This window comes from Lytechinus variegatus, chromosome 1, assembly GCF_018143015.1.
Source record: "Lytechinus variegatus isolate NC3 chromosome 1, Lvar_3.0, whole genome shotgun sequence".
Lineage (NCBI taxonomy): Eukaryota > Metazoa > Echinodermata > Echinoidea > Temnopleuroida > Toxopneustidae > Lytechinus > Lytechinus variegatus.
In genome coordinates, this window is record NC_054740.1 from 84777467 (window position 1) to 84793921 (window position 16455).

At 36.0% G+C, this 16455-nt stretch overlaps 1 protein-coding gene across 1 annotated transcript in view; it reads right to left on the reverse strand.

Moving 5' to 3' along the window:
* Positions 1-659: 659 nt before the first annotated feature.
* The window catches only part of LOC121425969, a 45181-nt gene continuing 29385 nt past the window's right edge, over positions 660-16455 (reverse strand). The window contains exons 4-7 of the mRNA XM_041622101.1: positions 6685-8495; positions 5787-6035; positions 4852-5065; positions 660-2566 (exon numbers count right to left, since the gene is read on the reverse strand). Coding sequence (XP_041478035.1) covers positions 2298-2566; positions 4852-5065; positions 5787-6035; positions 6685-8495 — 2543 coding nt within the window. The 3' untranslated portion in view covers positions 660-2297. The remainder of the gene's footprint in view (positions 2567-4851; positions 5066-5786; positions 6036-6684; positions 8496-16455) is intronic.

The window sequence follows — 16455 nt, forward strand, 5'->3', positions numbered from 1 at the left end:
TGAATAAAACTGTAATACGATATTAAAGTCTTGCAAAAGTAGTATTATAATAAATCAATTGCCAAAAATATTGCCCATGAGATTGAGATTTAAAGTGACTCTTTTCTTTTTCATGTCTTGACAAATACACAGAAATTCTTGGGTGAATTGATCAAAATATAAAAAATATTTACCTTTGTCTTGACAGGGATTTTACAATACAACACTTGAATTAAGAATGGCAAAGTGACTAAATAGTCAAGTTATTTGATAAACAAATAAGGGATTTTAGAACATCCACAAATCAAAGAAAAAGTGTTATCATTTTCACCATATTCTATATTTCCTTTCAAAATCCCATTTTCTTTTAAAGTAGTTGATACTAGCTTAAGTGTTACCTACATAAAATGGAAAAAATATATCATGAATAAATTTGGTTCAGAAAAAAAATTGAATAAAATTTAGAATGGCAAATATATCATGACTTTCTCAATCAAGTATTAAATTCAAATGTCTGATACAACAATAGAAATTTTCTAAATAAATTACAACACTCATTTATCTGAATTTTGTGAGAAATTGTGTGACACAAACCAAGGAAGTATACAGCCTCCTTGCATTAACTGACAAAGAACAACTTGCAACACACATTCGACTACAAAGGCTTTTTTCAAGTTTTGTCCACTCTGTTATAAGCTACAGTTACAAGCTACTATAAAAGTGACCCTGGTGTCCATTAACCTATTCAATGCAAAACGTATGATGCTATCACACACAGAATTATTACTCAATCTTTCATTTTAGTATTATACAAATTAGCTGCAGGTTTAAGCAAAAAATATGGATAGTATCAAAATCAAACAAAATATGACATATCATGACTAAAAACGTCATCGAGACACGTGTTTTAGAATCATATTGATTGAAAAGGTTGTTTAATGCCATGAATATGAAAGAAAAAAAAAGTCTAATGTTGCCTGATATCTTTAAATTCATTATATGGAATATGGCAAACACCTCAAAGTAATTAATTTCAAACCTACCAAAACAACATACACAAAAAATATTTTGAAGATGAAGGAATCAGTTAAATAAAACAAATTAAAAAAAATAGTAATTGATCAAAAATTTTGAATCACTCAAAAGCACAATAATAATAACAACTCAGTCAACAGTTAAAATCAATCTATCCACTGGATATTTTGATACAATTCATTAACACATCAAATCTATATGGATGCTACTTAGGTTTGATAATTTGTTTTGCATTGGAGCTGTATTTTTCCAGGCAGTTGTACTCTGTATATGATTTATTGGATATTTCTTCTATTTCAATCTCGTTTCCGAAAATAAAGATTTGTGATTCTTTTTAACATCATAAAAATATCATAAATAGCTTCAAGAGCTACTACTGGATAGAACACTTTCAAGGAAAATAAAATTTGGGGAAAAATTGCATCAGGCAGTATTTGATAATTTGATCCTCTTATTCATTTCATGTAATATACTTTAAAATGTTGCGATATAAAGAGTATAAAATGTGTTCACCCAATAAATCCTATATTTTCACAAATTGGGCCATACACAAGTCAATTTTAATTTCTGTTGAATAAGCAGAATGGAACAAACTGTAGAAAATGATAATGGCAGTTGGAGAGTTACTTTGAAAATGATTTCGCTCAAATAAAAAAAAAAGTTTTGAAATTAGCTCAATAATAATGATGCAATTAAAATTTCCTGATTATGGACATAGTCAAATGATTGAAAATTTGAAGAAGGTTAAGATTGTTTTACAGTAAAAAGGATAATTCAATTGTCTATGGTACATGTACATGGTTAGCTTAAAATCAAACAGATAAAAACCAAATTACTGGTATGAAATAATATTGTTTAATAAACCATGAAGATATTTTTTGATCACCCAAAGGGGGTTAAAAAAACAATAAATCAATCTTTCTGAGAGTGGCCTGATAATTCTTAGAAATGCCATGATGATCATTTCTAACAGATATAAATAAGCAAGACTTTGTAGGGTAACCTCTTTCTAGCAAAAGTTACAAGATACACGAGCATTATCTTTATTCAAGATAGAATTTTTTCTGTTCCATCAGGAAAAAAAAACGGTAAAATGTAAACACACCCATTTACAATTGTGATAGCTGCCACAAAAAAAGATATATTCACCCTGGCAGTATTGTCATAATGAGTATCATATGCAACACCATTCTCTGCATACACATATAAGTATCAACTGAAAATCTCAAAAAATAGACAAAATTTAGTAAATTCTGATATATCCTGGACAATTTTGGACCACGCTAACTGCTCTCAGCAGCATCTTCTTTATCCAGATCAAAGATTTCGGCATGGAGGGGCGGAAAGCTGACACCAGGTTGGCGTATCTTGAGGTCCATCAGGCGGCGCGTGTGCTCTGGACTGATCTCACGTAGCTTGGGGATGGTCGTGAGTAGCCGGAAGAAGAGCTGGTCGTCGTCCGGGTGGTTGTCGCTGATCTCAAGCTGTAGGGCCTTGAGGAGATCAAGCTGGACTTCCCTTATCAGCTTACGGTTCTTGAGACCAGGTCGATCTAGATGATGATAAGGGGAAGAAAGGGGGTTGGTGAGCAAATAAAAGTAATGTTAATCTAAATACTGACTTTTGAATAAAGATTGACACATAGTTCTGATCAAGACAACCTCAAGAGTTATTTTGATGGTGCATTTTTATATACCTAACAAGCATTTGCTGAAAGGCATTGAAATTACTAAAACTGATGCAAATTTATACCATTCAGTTAAAGATCACTTGCACTGCATACAGATAAGAATAACTGGGACTGCAAACAAATGATTGGCCTGACCGTTCAGCTGCTATTTGTTATACACGTATCTTGAGTGTGCTTAAAGAACAATCATTTGCAGTGGACCTGCAAATTATTTGTGACCTACCATCCTAAAACTAACAATAAGTCCTCATAATGCAGAGCTGCCAATCACACTAGACCAAAAATCATATTATTTCACCCCCAAAATCATATTTTTAGACAAAAAATCATATTCATACCCGTCGTGTACTTTCCTACTATACATCTCATTATTTTGTTGTGCTCACTGTAATTTTTACATGTATATAATGTATACGACAGGCAAGGCCTCCACAATAACTTTTTTTGGTGGTTGCCCGTTTAACCTTTAAATTTTTTTTTTGTGGCCCAATATCAAAGTTTGGTGGCTCAAAAAATATAAAGAAAAACATTAATTAAAAATGAATTTAACAAACTTCTGAAATATTAATTCTGCAGCCACTACCACTAAGTCACTTTCATCTTGTATGTAAATCTTGTTTGCTGTTATTTTACTTTGCTAATTGATTTGTGGTAAAATATAAATTGTTCAATCATTATAAATATGAAATTATTGAAAGAGAATAAAATGTATTGTTCCCATGCATGCAGGGTGTGTGGACTTTTTTTCAAAAAATCTCCTTATAGACACACACTCATAATAGTAAAGTAAATAGTGTATAACTATGATAAATGTACAAAATAATGATTTTTTTCCTTTCTTCCTCTTTGAATCCTAAAACCGAGATTATGCAGGTTCCAAATCCCATGTATTTTTCTTTTCTCTTTTGCAGCATATAATAGCTGGAGAAAATCACAGAAAAATATCCTGCAAAACTAGAACAATGCATAAAAGGGGGAAACAAGCAAAAAAAAAATTCGTGAAAAGTATATTACAAAACGAAAACAAAAATATTAAAAGACATAAGTGAAATAAAACAAAAGAAAGAAAATGAAGAAAGAAAAACAGAACAGGAAAAAAGTAAAACAGAAAAAAGTTAAAGAAAAAAAAGAAGCAAAAGAAAACGAAAAAAAAATGAATAGAACAAAATAAATAAAAAATGGGGAAAAAATTAAGAAGCCATCAAAATATTTTTTAACAGCTGTATGTGGCAACAGTCTATTAAGCCAATTAAGCAAATAATTTTCACTCACCTTTTGGGGATGGCGCATTTCTATTTTTATATTAGTTTGTATTATTACTTTTTTTAGTAGAAACATATTCTTTGATCAGGCTTATTCAATGGGAAGGGGTATATGGTTTAACCACTGTCAAAAAAAAATATAGCGGTAAGCCTATGTACTGTCATGTGTGTGTGTATTTGTGTGTAGATCAACAAAAAGGGTGCATGACGAATTGGTTTGCAATTTAAACTGTAGAAAGTTGATAAATGCGTACAAAATCGGGAGAAAAATTGCGCTACTTTGAAAATTATTGGTTGCCCTATTCGGGCCACCAAAACTTAACATTTTTCAATAATCGCGAGGTGGATTTTTGTAATGTCGAGCCTTGCCATTGCTATATTTTCGTAAAATCATATCTTATTCATAAAAATCCTAGTGTCATATTTAAAGTGAAAAATCGTATGGAATACAACAAAATCGTACTATTTGGCAGCTCTGATATTGAATTTTGAAAGTTTTATAGGCTTTAAAATGATGTACAAAAATAAGGAGAAAGCAAGGTTTTGGTTTGGGGTTTATTCAAGCATAAGATGTGCACAATGTTCAAGCTCAGTAAAACTTCCAATCAGTCCCCCCCCAAAAAAAAAAATGATGTCAAAGAAATCCTTGTATCTTGTATTTCATTCAATTTTACCATATAAAATTTTGACAGTATGAAGAATTACTCTTTCAGATGAGGTAATTTTCTAATATTTGCATTTTAAAAACCAAACTACGGGTACTATTTTGGCTATTACCGGGAACATTCCCTGGCACTGATTGTTTGTTTTGGGGTGGCTGGTCACATTTGAAAAAAAGAGTTTGACAGCTGACAATAACTGAAGTGTATGAAGTCCAACTCTCACCTGCTGACATGATGACCACTGCCGACATCAGAGCATACTCGCTATCATCCAGCATCATACGATTAACCCTCTGACCAAAGTCAAAGAGGAGATCAAACAGATTGCCCATGGGCATCTTGTGGGCGTCGACCAGGCTGAAGGTGTCCCCCGTCGTCCACCAGTACACTGTGTTGGTTGCCACGTCAACGACGGTTGAGAATCGTATCGTCAAAACCTGCAAGGAAGAGGGAGGGATGGGAGAAGGTATGAAGTAAGTAAGATCTTCCAATGAGGGGTGAGGATAAAGAGGAACAGAATATCTGATTCTGGTCTGACCTCATCCCTTGAAAAGTTTGGACACTACTTTACAAAAAGCTGTATGGTTAAATCATGGACCCTACTACGTAGAATGGTCCACGGTAAAATGGTCATTTGTCGTTTCCATGGTATTTTGGATTGGCTTATATCTGAAATATTTAATATATTTCTTTCTGTTTTGAAAGATGACAGCAAAACGAAAGAAGATTGGAAATTGCGGCCTTATAGGTGAATCAGGTACAGAGTATAAGATGCAGGTGGCTGGAGGACTTCAGTGATTAACAAAGGTGTCTGGATAAGTGATTTCCTGATTGCGTCAGGTTGTATCTTCAATCTAGGTTATATTTATAATGATTGATATAAGAACTTATTTCACTCTTAAATTTAATCAAAATAAGATGTTCAAAATATCATGTAGCCATGATAAAAATTTGGGTCTTACCTTACCAGTTTCATTTTAAAAATGACAAATGAGGGTATGTTAAATTTCATGAGAAAATATAATTTCATTCAAGCTATGTGATTATAAGAAACACACAAAACAGATCTCCCTAAGAAATGGGTAAAGAGGCACTACAGTATGAATGATTTTCTTTTTAAAACTTGTCTTGATTTTAGAATATTTATTGTGCTCTTACTTCAAATAGTCCTGTCTTGATGAGCGTGATCTGATCCTCTCTGTCCAGCTGCTTAAAGCCAGGGATCATCTTACTGAAGTTGACAATCCTGGTAATTTGACTGGTGAACTTGTTGGAGAAGAAGGTCCACATCTTCTGACCATCGATGGGGCCGTCAGCGGGATCCAACTCCCTGGGTGGGATGGGACCGGTGGGGAATCCTGGAGGAGGGTCACACTTGCTGCAGTCGTGGTCGTACTTGGAGTGTAACTGCATAGTTATTGGTTGGGGGAAAAGAAAGGTTTTATTGGAACAGTTGATTGATTATGATTTATGACATAATAAAACATACAAATAAAAAGAAAGAAATGGGCATAGTGTTGTTTGATGTGAATGCCAGTGGAGTCATACCTTATTTTTTTATTCAGTGATATAATGAAAGCTCAGCTATGAACTACCCTTCTATGTCTATCCAGGAAAATTATGTTTTTTTCTTTGCTTAAATGTAATTACTTACTGGCAAAAAGCTCATACAGTAAATATCATTGAATTAAATGTATGTTTCATGTAATTTGGAAATGACACATAGATAACCAAAATCAGAATAGAATCAGGTAGTATGTCATGGATAATTGAAAGAGAACAGAAGAAAGAGGAAGGTCAAAATGAGTTGAATAAGAAAAATGATGGAAGTGATGTGGAAGCGATTTATCGTGGTGAAGGATCGAGTAGGAGAAATAACCAGTTGTCTCAAAATGCACTTAGAACGTACTACGTTTGATACATCGTGAGACAACTGGTTATTTCTCCCACTCAATGATGGAAGTCTTAGCCAATTTAGAACTGGAAAAGAGAAACATGCAAGCCGAGACCAGATTCAGATGGAAGCCAAGAATTTCAATCTTTGTTTGATACTCACCCTTCCATTAAGTTCTTCATCTTCTCCAAGCTGAGGGAAATATCGTTCCCTCAAGAATTTAATTCTTCTGAAGGTATAATGGCAGGTGTCATGGTAGACCTTGTTGACATCATGAATGATCTTCTCAAGCTTTGTCTTCATCTCTGGCGTGATGGGTTCATTGGGGTTGAAGTTCTCCAGCATTCCACTTCTAGGAGCGTCAATCTTTGGTTCATCCTGCAGGCCAGGTTCCTCCTTGATGAATGGCTTGTGGTTCTGATGAGGAGATGACGGTGACTTCGACGGATGAAGGGATGGAGAGAAGGACGGCGACCTCTCGGACTTATCGGGGTCTGGCGTTGACCGGACTCTTTGATGGAGCGGGTTGTGAGGAGATTTGGGATTGAGAGGTGAATGGTTGCTCTTGCGATCCATGGAGGCGGCATGGTGCATTTTGGCGTTGTGGACCATGAAGGGACTACCCATGGGGGACATGGCCATGGAGAGGTGAGGGGGAGAGGCTGGCATGAAGGATGAGGAGATTGCAAGAGGAGGTCTGGTCATGGCAATAGGAGACCAGGGAGAACCCAGAGGTGAATGGGAGGGCAGGAATGTTGCCGGGGACATACCCTGAGGGAAGGATGAGGGAATTTGAAAAAATTGGCCACTGTGGCCCTGAAGCGGTGAATATGAAGTGATCTGCTTGCCGTGTGGGAGCGGGAATTCCTCTAGTGACTTGCGTCGCTTCATTGACACCCCGTGCGCGTATTTCGAAGATGACGGGGAATCTCTGCTGTCTGATCTGTTACTCTTCTCTTCGTCATCATCACGTTCACGATCGTCCATATCTGCATCGAGTTCTTTCTGATTGTCAATCACCACTACTGTTGGACTTGGTGGTATAACTACATCCCTGTGCCCCTTTTCTCCTTCCCTCCCTTCCCGGGAGACGTCTTTAGGTATTAATATAACAGGTTGTCCTGATCGTAGCATCTTTGAGATGGTAGACATAGGTAGCCTGCTGTACGCAGCTTCGTCCACCTCCATGGCGGTGGGCGGCTCATTACTATTAGGGGCACTTTCTGAGCGGTATGCACAATGCGAATACTCCTCCTCAAACTTATCAAACTTACTCTGGGGTACGCTCGGTGAGGTGTCTTGCCTCTGTGCAGTGTTATTACCTGGTGAACTCAATTTTACAGCTGAATACAGATCGACGCCATTGCCTCTGGGATCTCCTGCCCTGAACGGTGGGGTTGATAAACTCGTGATTGTCGGTGATTGCATGGCACTCTGCTGCATGGTGGCTGATGGGCATGTGTCTTGACATCCCGTGACCGACGATCGTCGACTGTGGATCGGTGGTGGGGAGCCCTCAGGTGGTGTTGAGGTTTCGTTAAAGGAAGGAGGGTCTCGTTCCTGACCCCCTTGCTCAAGTTCTTGTTTGATGATGGTGGAGATGGAGCGCATATGTTCCATCACCACCTGTGGATTGACTTGCCCATCTCCTCCCAACATGGCTGCCATGGGGAATCCCCCCATTCCACCTCCCATAGAAGGATGGCCGTACATGGCACCCATGCCTCCCATAGGCATACCACCCATCCCTGGAGGCATATGGTGTCCTAGCATAGCTCCCTGAGGACCACCTGGATGGTTCATGCCTCCTGGTGGCATTCCGCCTGGTCCGTACTTCCCTTGGGCAAACAGGTCTGGATGGTTGCTATAGAAACCCGCTGGCTTCACTGTCATGTCCCCCTGATTTCGTTGTTTGGCGATGGTCTCATGCATCTTTTCTATCATCCGTTTTGATCTCCGACCTAATCTGGATCCTGCATTCAACATAAAAACACAGAAAAGTGCAAAGAAACAATTACCAAATAAATCCCAAGACAAAATCACACATCATTTGATGTCAACCTCGACAATCACGTTTCAGAAGTCAATATTTGAAAAATATTGGATGAGTAAAAGCAGGCAATTTCTACTGACATGGCAGACCAAACAAACATTTTTAACATCAACCCATAGCCATTTGAAATTGGCCATATACAGAGTGAAGTCTTAGAGATTTACAGATACATAATGTAAAAGGTTTAACAAAAATGAGCTGCTAGAAAGTTGGTATTGAAAGAAGACTAAGAAGCCAATTGCATGAAATACCTCTGCAAGACTGGGTAACAAGATATCATTGAATAATTTCTTTTGATTACAAAATATTTTTTTTTATATGAAAGTGGGATCATCCCTTTCTTAAGTTCTTGGGCTCCTCACTCCCCACTTACATTTTGTTCATATTAGGGAGTTGATTCTCAGCATACCTTCATTAAACAACAGAATACACATTGCACATTACTCCATTAACTTGATAATTGACCTTAAAGTGAGAAATATCCAGGTCTCAGATCGGAAATTTGAACTTAATGGGTGTGATTGTCGCCCCCTTGGTTCCGATTATTGTGCATTCCTAGACATTTCCTCTTTCAATTGGAAGTTAATTGGGGCTGCCCATGCTCGGCATATTGAAATAGCTCAATAAAGTGAGACGGATCAGGATTGGACATTCTATGGGTAAGTTACACTACTTTAAGAATGACTGTGATGAGTGTGTGGGTGTGTGTGTACAAGGGGGGGGGGGGTGGGTTCTTCAGATGTTAAGCCTCTATTTCAAAGAATGATAATATATTATCTAAACAATTTAAAAACAACAGAGACATTGGAAGTATAGTAGGAGATTGTTCCTTCCCTTGTATTTTTTTATACCATTCTTAAAGAGCCCATGGATATGTGATGAGAGTAGCATTGTTCTTTTTTTCATTTGCAATAATAATTACAGAAAGAAAATTAATTTTTTTTTAATGAAATGCAGCTATGTTAATACAATAAAAAAATATGAAAATTCATAAAAATCAATAACTAAGAAACAAGAGAAAGGGAAGACAAACTGATTATAGATAGTATGACTGACAATACTTAATTTAGATTAAAATTTGTCTAAGGTAGGAAGGTTTAACTATAGATCAAAAAGTCAATTCGAAACATCTTTATTAGAAATGAAAAAGGGAAAGTAGACAGGGAGAGAGAGAGAGAGAGAGAACAACCTTAGAATAAGAAAAGACAGCCGACTTAAATGAAGGCAGACAGACAAACCAAGAGATGAATAGACAAACAAATAAGGGAAGATTTGAAAAGTAAACCTTGCATTGCTGTTAACCCGAGACGCATCAATACAACCCCGCCTCACACATCCATCGACGGGACCGGTCTAAACCCTAGATGACATATCTTTGATGGATCTCTGACTAGCATCTCCTGATTGCTCCGATATTAACCCAAGATTGACCAGTAATCAAGGGATCCGCAGCCACCACCCTACTAGCTACTTTAATCAATTTCCAAACAAGAGACCAAGAAGTTGGGAGGAAGGGAGATCTAAATTGGATGTGAAAACAGTCGCATTGGCCTTCACCTCCATTATACCACGTCTGACTCAGTTTGCTTTCCCCTTCTGCTTTGTTTCTCATATACCATACTTATGACCCTGGGGTGGTATTCTGTAACTTTGTCATAACTTTTGTCATAAATTTTGTCATTTCTCTTCGAGATGTGACACCGCTATGATTGTCACAAATCGGTATTCTGAACATTGTCTTTTCCCTGTCATATCTCTCAAAGTTCCCACCCATCTTTTTGGAAGCGAACCAATCAAAATCATCGTTAGTTCCCAGTTGGAGCCCTTCTAGCCAATAGGAAAGCCCCGTGGCAGGTAGGGCGTATCCCCAAAACAGTTGCTGGCATCGCGCAACTAAGCGTATATTGATGCGCTTAATTACATAGAGAGACAGGGAGCTGTGAAGAATTTTAGAGGAGAGGTAGAAAAGTAAGGAAAACAGAGAAAAAAAGTAGGAATAAATATGTAGGGCCTAAGTAATTGTAGCATGAAAAAATAATTTTGAAAATTGTCATGGAAGATGAGTGAAACTAATACCATAATCTAATCTAAATAATATAATTATTTCCTTGACATTCAGTCGGCAGGGTATCGGGATATTTGGTACTAAAAGATATGACAAAATTTATGACTGCTACCCCCCTGTCATAACTTTTGTCATATCTTTTGCTTGTATAAAAGGATTACGCGCATTTAAAGCCGCGTATTTTTGCTGCGCGCTAAAGAGAAGAGACAAAATTTATGACAATTTTTGTGACAAAAGTTATGACATCCACCAGAATACCGATTTTGTCATATCTCTGAGATAAGATAAAATATGGAGAAAAGACAATGTTCAGAATACCGCCCCAGGCCTCTACCCATCTCCTTGATGTCTTGCCACTTGTCTGATATTCTTTATAATTTTATTCAAATTTTCATATTTTTATAATACATTCAAATTAAACAACATCAAAATCCCAAATATTGTCTAACCTTCTCTATTGATTATGCAGATCAAGTATTCAAACAGAATAAAACCAAAATGAAAATTGTTTGGAAAAAAAAGGATTTATGAAAATTAGACAGCAGTAAGAAAGTTCTGAATTTCAAAAGTGGTATAAAGTTGAACTGGGAGTCTATATTGGTCGCAAAGGCAAAGCCTTTGTAACATAAACTATGGAAACCTCTATTTACACCAACACATATACAAGTAAGTGAACCTTCCACAGCAGCCAAGCAGCAATATAAGAAATTACAACAATTCATGAAAAATAATTAATATTCAGGGGCCGCGGAATGGTTTTGAAAAAAGTGGGGGCTGGAGTCCACCCAACCACCCCCTCCTTTCCGCGGCCCCTGATATTTGTAACTAAATTGCTATAGGTGTGATTATATTCCTTGAATATCAACAAATGATTTTCTTTAATGATTCAAGCCAGGGTTTATGTATCAACTTCCAGCCCCTTCATTCACAAATCTACTCCTTTACCTTCACAATATACATGTATATCACTCACATTTTCATAATTCACTACCCTTGTACTAATTGCAAATACTGCTCTCCCCCCAACTTCCATTCCAGTCCTAGCAATATGTATCATTCTTTCTGCTACATTCTCCTCTCTCTATGCATCATACATCCATCTACATCAGTTCGGCAATATTATCCCTCATACACTCTTTCCTTATCTATTCATCTACTCCCATCATCCTTTTGTCGGCTACTTTCTTGACCGTCTCCCTCTCAGGTCCCGTGGCTGAAGATTGACCAGTAATAAAGTTGTGGTCCATCCCAGTGGCTCCATTGGTAATTTGCAGTGGGAGTCGAAAGGAAGGGTATCTAAATTGGATGTGAAAACACAGCGCATGGATTTTGCTGGAGCAAGAATTGTCATCTCATCTCATGATCATTTTCTCTTCTATCCATGTGATATATAATACACAATTTTTTGTCATTCCAATGGATGCACGCTTGGCTTACATGTATAGATGTAACAATATAAGTAACCCTCTTCTTTCTCTTCCCATTCTCTCATCTTCATCCTTCTCTCTCTTTATCCATCCCTTTGTGTTTCTCTAATCTCCCTCTCTCTGTTTCTTCCTATCTCATGCTTTTTACAAACTTTACAAAACGCAAAAAGTACAAATTACCCCACCATTTTGCCCCATATCTGTGACTTTGAGAATGAGGAATTGTTCACTACCTTAAACCCATACAGTGGAAAATTGAGTTTTCATTGGGTAATTATGGCTCACTTCTCCTATTTACTCAACACACTACTACTAAGTTATGAGAATGATGATTGCAATAATCCATAATTATGAAAAAAAGACAATGGCAATCTCACTACTTTTATCACTACCTCATGATGGCAGCTAGTACTACAACTAACACTCCTACTACTACTACTACTACTAGGTCTATTATCACTACTTTTTCTCTCTAAAAACACAGTAGAGTGTAAAATGACAGCGTTTTCCACACTTTTTAAAAAGTGTTTTCATTTTTTTCTTCTACTTTTTCGACTTCTACTACTCTCACCACTACTACCACTACTACTACTATTACAATGAAGATTAAAGCAACATTCACACAGCAATGAAGCAAATTCTCTCTTTACAATCCCAAAATACAATATTATGCAGCAACATGGCACTCAGCCAAAATATTTTATTTAGATTGTTCTACTATTCTATCCCCTTCTGAAAATGAATCTAAATGTCGGCTGTACATATGTAATCATGGCCATTACTAGAGCCTGCAAACTAATTCCCTTGAAAAAATAATTACTCTAATCTAAATTCTCCAGACAACTTTCATTTGGCATTCTTTTAACCTTCAATTTTTACCAAGATAATATATGCAATATACAAATTCCTCTGAACTGGGAGGTGGGGGAGACAATAGGTCTTATCACAAATAGCTTTAAAACTGGAATGTATAAATGTTCAAGGTCGTGTGATAAATGAACGTCTTACACATACTACAGAAAAAATACTAGTAATCCTGTCTCACAACTTCATAAAGAAAATTCAGAGAATAATTTTACAGTTAAAGAAGCGGTCATACCCATGTCATGAACTCTCACAGTATGAATAGTACAACTTCAGATGCCATTTCTTATTATGTACAATGCCACGGTTGAGACATACAGTACCTTGCACTTTCGTATGTAGATATACAGAGCGTATCAAAAAAAGTTTACACTTTGAAAAAGCCCTGGGAATTAAAAAATATACAACATGTGGGTAATTTTTTCACATATAATTATGGGTTTGGGTCTCATCTATCCTATGAAGGTAAAAGTTTTGACATAATGTTACACTTGAGTGAGCACTGTCCATTTTTGTAAAGCTGGCAGAAATGCTTGTTTTCACGCTGTGTCAAGGGGAAAGGGCGAAATCAAACTTAACCTGCGAAGCATTTCTCATAAATTTCCCTAGTGCTGTTAGCCAATTGACATAAAACGGATACATTCAAGCATTTTGTAACAATTTTGCCGCCCAAATTTGAAATTTCAACACTTAGTAAGCCCAACCTTTACCCTTTTTGTGCCAGATGGATCTGAGGACATAACTGAATCTGAACAAAAGTTTATATCAGACATCTCCAGCATTTTTCACTAAGTTTTTATCATTTAAAGTTGGTTTACATTACTTGTTTCTCCACACTTTTCCCAAGCTTGGCAATGATTAACAAAATGAAAATCAAGCCTAAGCCATCTCATGTAAATCACAGCTCAGTGTAAAGCAAATATCGTCACGATGGACTCGGTGTGTGGGGGAGTGGGATGGGGCGCAATGCACTCTTCGAAGTGTTTGGGGAAGGAAACAAGTTTAAAAAGGTAAAAGATATCTTCAAATCAATTTTACTAACTAATTTCCACGTGTTCTTCATGATTAAGGTCTACTTTTATTCGCATAACTATTTCAAAGTTCTGCGCAAATCATTTTTCACCAACTTTTCAAAAGTAAGTGGTGCTCACTCAAGCGGAAATATTTTTTGACAGTTATATCGTCATTTGCTCAAATGGATCTGTACCAATGCTAAAATGTGGAAAAATCGTCAGGATATTACAAATATATAATTTTACAGGATTTTTTCTAAGTGTAAACTTTTTTTTGATATATACGTACTGTATATACAGCCATAATTGTAAAAGTCTTTAAGTTTACGATTCTCTATGTATAAGAGTTGGATTGTTTTGCAATGTGTATTGTAGTATTAATACAGATGCAGCAATCTTTCTTTAATCTCTCTTTATGCTTCAATTAACTTGTTTTGTTAATCAGTATCTTGAAACGCAACTTCCTCTATAACTTTTCATAATAGGTTTAAATTATGGTATACTTCACCAACAATTATCTAGTATGTGTGAACATGCAAGAAATTAATGAGCATGACCTTGATATCACTTGCCATATTCATTCATTTTGTGAAGATTGATAGCACCTGTACATTGTAAAAACATTACAAATAAACCCATATTAAAATGTTTTAATACATCAAATATTTTATCTTATTTCCAAGACTTGACATAGGTTTCTAAATATTCATACAGACTTATAATAATCACTTCTTTTTACAATGCTCATTTCAACAATTATGGGGTGGAAATATACACTTGCTTTAGTAGAACAGCTCTTACACGATCTGTGTTTAAAGGTATAAAATCCTTCCCAGTCTAAATTAACCTCACCTGGGTTGAGTGCAGCACAATATGCATGGATTTCTTGCCTTAGGAAATTAATGCATACAGTAGGATTTGAACCCACAACCCTCTGATTAAGAGATGTGAATTAAAACCACTACACCATAACATTTATAATGATTGTATGATGGTGTGTGTTATTGTTTCTTAAACTATATCTAAACAAAATATGGCTGCTCTAATTTAAGAAAAATGGAATCGTTCATTTACCTGATAATTTAATTAGATATACACCAATATTTCATAATCTCTGAACCTCCTTGCTTTCCTAACATCTTATTTATATTACTAAATATTATGCTCAAAATTTCTTCTGGGGATATACAATGTGTATAAACATGTACATTATTTTCCTTCTATTTGGGTACTTCAATTGCTTTAAGATAGTATGTTTTCACCTAATTTGTAACGGCAAGGAAAAAGGCGCCACACCAAACGCTCAATGGTTAGATAGGGGATAATTATAAATAAACACTGTAAAAAAAAACAATTTTCTGAGAAGAATGAAGTTATTGGTGTGATAATGTAACAGTACGCAATTAATATATAATGCAAACTTGCATCCTATGCATTTGTTTCTGCTGTCTAATACTGCACAATTTTGGAATAAACAGGCCAAGTGGGACCCTAATAATTCCCATAATTGTAATTACTGAACAAGCTCTATTGTCTATAGAGAATGATCGGACCCTTTCGGAATCAACCCATGCACGAATACTTTGCTTTAAGAGCATTCTGCAGATGGGAGGTACACGGAACAATCCACAATTACATTTAATTTCACAGACAAATGAAACTCCCCATGACCTTGAGTGAAAAATACACATGGGTAATCAAGAGTGTAGAATGTTTTCAGCTTTTGAATGTTATATGTTAGCAATTAATTTACAGCATGTGTCCCAAAACTTTTTTTTTTATTTTGAGTTGAAAAAACCGAAGGTTGGTCTTGTCCGATGCTAATCACCAGAGAGCTAATGAATTCTTTGTCGCTTCGTCAATGCCAAGGTCAATAAAAATATTTGGGACTTAAAAGGATACATGCTATTTGTGAATAACCTCTACTTGCAATAAAGCAAGTGTCTAGATAATCTGAACATATACATGTGAAAGTCTTTTGAGCAAAAACCTAAAGCACATCAACATGAAACTCCAAAGATTCATCTGACACAGCACACTTATTTTGTACAAATTTGATCCAAACGAGACTCATTGATCAACTATATATATATATATACATGGATGTTTCTAGGTGCCCAACTTGAATTGACAACGCATGAATTGTACTATTCTGTTAAAGCATTCTATCTTCACTTCCTGAATGTATTCCTCTTTTAGAAAATGAATTAAAAAAACAAATCACAAGTCACCTATATTTTCTTGTGAATGAAAAAGGAAAACAAAAATACTTCACCCTGTTTTAAAATACTGATGGTTAGTACAGGTCACTGGAAAAAGGAAAAGCTATGAACTAATCTAATGGTAATACAAATAATGACATATTTTAATGCACAAATCTTTGTTAAGTCATCGACTTTTTACTCTGCTGATGAAAATAACTTTGCCAAAATTCATAATGTTATTTTCAAGCATCAAATATTTGTCACAACTTCAGGTATTTGTTAATACATTATTTCTAATAGCAAAGAG